The 4,532-nt window shown below is 32.3% G+C and overlaps 1 protein-coding gene across 1 annotated transcript; it reads left to right on the forward strand.

Annotated features, from left to right (window-relative positions):
• The first annotated feature begins 579 nt into the window (after positions 1–579).
• Positions 580–2,998, forward strand: LOC147566088 (protein RGF1 INDUCIBLE TRANSCRIPTION FACTOR 1-like). Its single transcript, XM_086652567.1, has 5 exons — positions 580–808; positions 989–1,111; positions 1,226–1,432; positions 1,518–1,733; positions 2,260–2,998. The coding sequence occupies exons 2-5, from the start codon at positions 1,109–1,111 to the stop codon at positions 2,551–2,553; spliced, it is 720 nt and encodes a 239-aa protein (XP_086508693.1). The 5' UTR covers positions 580–808; positions 989–1,108; the 3' UTR covers positions 2,554–2,998.
• Positions 2,999–4,532: the final 1,534 nt, after the last annotated feature.

Consider the following 4,532-nt stretch of genomic DNA (forward strand, 5'->3'; position numbering starts at 1 on the left):
TTGGAAATGTATGGTTCACTTCTATAGACGTCTGCCTTCTAAATCCATTCTGCAAGTTTAACTTCATTCCTAAGCAACTTCAAGTATATTACAATGCTAGAATTTTTGTAGCTAGTAAGTATCTCAAAATTACCATATATAAATGTTGAGATTAAGTTTTGTGATTCTCAATATTTTAGGCAGTGAATCTACGCATAATAAATTATCCCCAAAATTATATTCTTAATATCAAATTTTAACAGCAAGATCACATTTTAGTATACAAGTAAAAATTGAGAAATACGTACGTTCTCTGGTTACGTTCTTGTTTCTTGTAGATATCATTTCACAAGCATGTAAAAAAAATCACATATTTGGCATGATCACCAAACATTCCTCTTTTCATTAACATTTTTTTCTGCCACTATTTTATTTTATATTTTTTGGTTATTTAATTTTCTTTTACTGTTTTCTAGTAATTAGAGATTAAAGAGAGAAAGTAAGTTAAAAATCGATTTTATTTCAGTTTCTTATTTTATTTTGCAATTAATTTGAGAAAGAAAATCTTGAAATAAAATTTAACGTAATTAAAGTAGGTCTGGGTTTTGTTCGGTCAGAACAAAACTTTTTCTCTAATTACAAGGGAGAGAGAGAGAGAGGAAATGAAATCTCAGGCACGTTTCCTTATTACAGTCACACCGCCTTATATTCCACAACTCATTTCTATTCCTCTCTCTCTCTCTCTTCATTTCTCACTCTACCGTTTCTGCTGCTCTCTCTCTCTCTCTCTCTCTAAAATTTGATTTTGGGTTCTGAATCTCTCAAGAAGGTAAGCTAAGATTATGATTTTAATTCTTATTTTTAGACTTCTCTCTTCCCTTTTTTGTTTTTGTGTTTGTTTTTGGTTAAAATGAATCAAAAAGCAGTGACTTGATAATAGAACTTTTTGGGTATCTTTTCTTTTCACCTAATCAGGGTTTGTGATTTTTTTTCATCTTTGGCTTTTTAGGGTTTTATTTGTTTCTTCTTATAATACTACTACTACTCAAACATACAAACAAACAAGCTGGCAATCGAGAACGAACAACAAAAGATTGGGGTTTTGACAACCCAACAACACAAGAAAGTCATGGTGAGAAACAAAAAAAAAATGAATCAAAACTGCCATTAATGAGTCTGGGTTTTCTTCTGTTTTCTTTGATTTTTCAGATTCAATGTGTTCTAATGGTGATTTTTGTGATTTCAGGTTGGTCCAATTATTTCAATGGAGAAAAATGATCATCATTTGGGTCCTCCATGGTTGAAGCCATTGTTAAAAGCAAACTATTTCAGTCCTTGTAGAATCCATGGTGATTCTAACAAAAGTGAATGCAACTATTTCTGCTTAGATTGTATGGGAAATGCCCTTTGTTCTTACTGTTTGATTCATCACAAAGATCATAGATATGTTCAAGTAAGTTCTGTTTTTTTAACAACCCATTGAGGTTTAGGCTATGAAATGGTACTAAAATGCTCTCATTTTTCTATTGAAATTGCAGATTAGAAGATCTTCATACCATAACGTGATTAGGGTTAATGAAGTTCAAAAACACATTGACATTTCTGGTGTTCAACATTATGTAATCAATAGTGCCAAAATCGTTTTCCTTAATGAACGGCCACAATTAAGGCCTGGAAAGGGAGTCACAAATACATGTGAAATTTGTTGCAGAAGTCTTCTTGATTCATTCAGATTCTGTTCTTTAGGATGCAAGGTTTGATTTTGATCATCAATCAACATTTCTAACTTACATTTCTTTGATTCATCTTCATTAATTTTGTGATTCTTACTTATCAAGTTTTAATTTCTCTAATTTTTTTCATTTATTTGGGATTTTGTGAACTACCCATTTCTCATTTTCATATCAAATCTTCAATAAATGTCTAATCTTCATGATTTATGTCTTTGATTACATTTCCCCCAAATTCTGTTCATCTGTTTTTTCTTACTCTCAAATCCATTGGTTTCAAATCCCAGTACTAAAAACAATAAATTTTTGGATTATACCAAATCTTCAATTATTTTGATTTCAGTGAAAAACCCATTACTCGTTTTCATTCAAATCATTAGAAAAATATTCTACTTTTGCTTGATTTTTCATCTTTAATGATAGATTTTGTACAAATTTGGGTTTCATGTTTTTCACCCATTCTCTTTTTAGTTACTACTCTGTTTCTTGTTGGCACAATCTTCAATAAGAAATCAGAAACTGACTAAAACCCATCTGTTTTTTTTCTCAGCTTGAAGGGATGAAACGCGGCGACTCGGATCTTACGTTTAACCTTCGAGTTAAATACAGTCGTGACTCGTTTCACAACTCTGAATCGGATCAAGACTCATCAACACCAAAAAAGCTTCGTATCAACCGTTTGATTGATACCCAAGTCTCATCTGACGGTAGTAGAGACTCCGGTGAGAATTACTCGAGGTTTAATGAAGAAACTGCTACTAATTTGTCTCCGGTGACTCCTCCGATTAATAGTTACCGGACTGGAAGAAGAAGAAAGGGCATACCTCATCGTGCCCCGTTTTGAATTTCAATCACTGATAAGGAAGAAGGGAAAAGAAGGGCTTGTCTGTAATGTGGTTCAAAAGGAGGGTCTTATTATAATTATCAAAAATTATACATATGACGTGGGAAAGGTTATATACCGAAGAATATATGAATGAATGGATTAAAGTGAAAAAGAATTTGAAGAAAAAGAACCTTAACTTAGATAAAGTTTGAATTTGTGGGTTTTATTGTACATATAGTTAAAGTTAAAGGGTTTGTTTTGTTGTTAAAATGGCTAAGTTAAATGTCGTCATATTTTTAAGATGAACATAAGCTTTGGTAGTGAGTAGGTGCTAGATAAAAGTCTTTTTAATATTTGAAAATGTTCTTTTCTTTGTTTATCTTTAATTGGGTTATTGGGCATTTTGGTAGGTGTAAAGAATAAGATGCCTAATAAACACTAATAATTATTCGCTTTCTAATTTAATTCCACCTTTTCTCTTTTGTTTTTTGTGATATTCTTTTGTAAATGAAATAGTGTCTAGTGTCCTAAATCAGTAGAACTAAAATAGAACGGAGCTCACACAGGGACTAATCCGTACTACTCTATTGTGCACTCTAAAAGATAGTTTAGCTTTTTTTCACCTTGAGTGTACGAGGGAGTGCTCGAGTGAGATCCTTTATCATTTTCCAAAAGAAAAATAATTTATTATAAGAAATATTGGAGAAATAAAAGAAGTTTTGCTAGTTCAGACTAAAGTATATGTAAAGTAACACAGGACCAAACTTGAGGGCTCAAATACTAATAGATTATAAGTGGTAAAGTTGGAACGTGTTAAATGTTAGCTTTCGCAGTATCTTAGCGTTCACATACATATTCTCGAAATAAAATCTACTTGTACTTAAACATTAAAAAAAAAATCTTCACCGGCGAAGGTTGCCGGTCGGCGACCTTCAAACATTAAAAAAAAAAATCTCTCTCCTCTCTCTCTCTAAATTTTTTTTTTAAAGACCTAGATCTGGGTTGTTCTTGAAGAACAAACCATTAATGATTTGTTTGGTCTGTTCTTCACGAAGAGAGAGATGATGACTAGTTAACGGTGTTATAACGAAATCTGAAAAAGGGGGCCATCTGAGTATTTTTGATAAAATAGGGGGCTAGGCAGGAAACCGGTCACAAAGTTGGGGGCTATTAGGGAAATAACCCTAATGTTTATAAATTGCTTAGGGGTGTACTCTAGTCGAGTCGATGGCAGTAGTAACATGTTCAAGTTTGACTAGTGTCTTTGAAGGTTTGCTCGAGCTCGATCGAGTAATTGTCCACTTTCTCGAGCTCGACTCGTATATGTTTGAAAGAAATCGAGCTCGCATTGCTTCAAGTTCGTTTATCGAGATACTTCAAATTAAAATAACTTCTTAAATTATTAAAATACTTCAATGATCATTTGTCACATACAACAATAATGATTAATGATTCATATTGCAATAATCTTTTAATTGTTGATATTCCATGTACAAGTTTCAATAGAAATACAAAATTATGTACTACACTATTATAAATAGTATGTTAAACTAACTCAGGATACACAAAAGAATGATCAAGCTCGACCCGTTTATATAAACGAGCATGATTTTAGACTCGTGTTAATCTTGTACTTTTAATCTTCGAATCAAACACGAAACAATAGTCGAACCAAGCTCGAGCAACTCGTTAAATGCTCGACTCGAATACATCCCTAGTCTTGCTCAAATATGTGGTATCATGGTCTTAGAGAGCCAATTTGAATGACTGAGTAAGTTCCTCTGAGTAGTTATTGCAAATTTTTGTTTTAGAGGTTGTTTGTCGATCCAAGTTGGAAAACACATGAGGATCTAAATGGTACTTAACTTGAATCTAAGTCCATTTCTATATAGCCGGTGTTTTGGTTGGTTTTGAATCATGATACTTAATGATTCAATAGAAAGAATGCTCATTTGTCATAAATTATTTTTTACTTTTGCTTTGTAGATATTTGACTC

Source organism: Eschscholzia californica, unplaced genomic scaffold (assembly GCF_041429995.1).
Source record: "Eschscholzia californica isolate CP2 unplaced genomic scaffold, dmEscCali1.0.p SCAF_1, whole genome shotgun sequence".
NCBI classification, from domain to species: domain Eukaryota; kingdom Viridiplantae; phylum Streptophyta; class Magnoliopsida; order Ranunculales; family Papaveraceae; genus Eschscholzia; species Eschscholzia californica.

What these genes read in the sequence shown, in the direction of transcription:
- LOC147566088 (XM_086652567.1), top strand. An exon ending in AAGATCATAGATATGTTCAA is followed by an intron (nt 1,433 to 1,517) that starts GTAAGTTCTGTT and finishes TTGAAATTGCAG; the next exon opens with ATTAGAAGATCTTCATACCA. An exon ending in TCTGTTCTTTAGGATGCAAG is followed by an intron (nt 1,734 to 2,259) that starts GTTTGATTTTGA and finishes TTTTTTTCTCAG; the next exon opens with CTTGAAGGGATGAAACGCGG.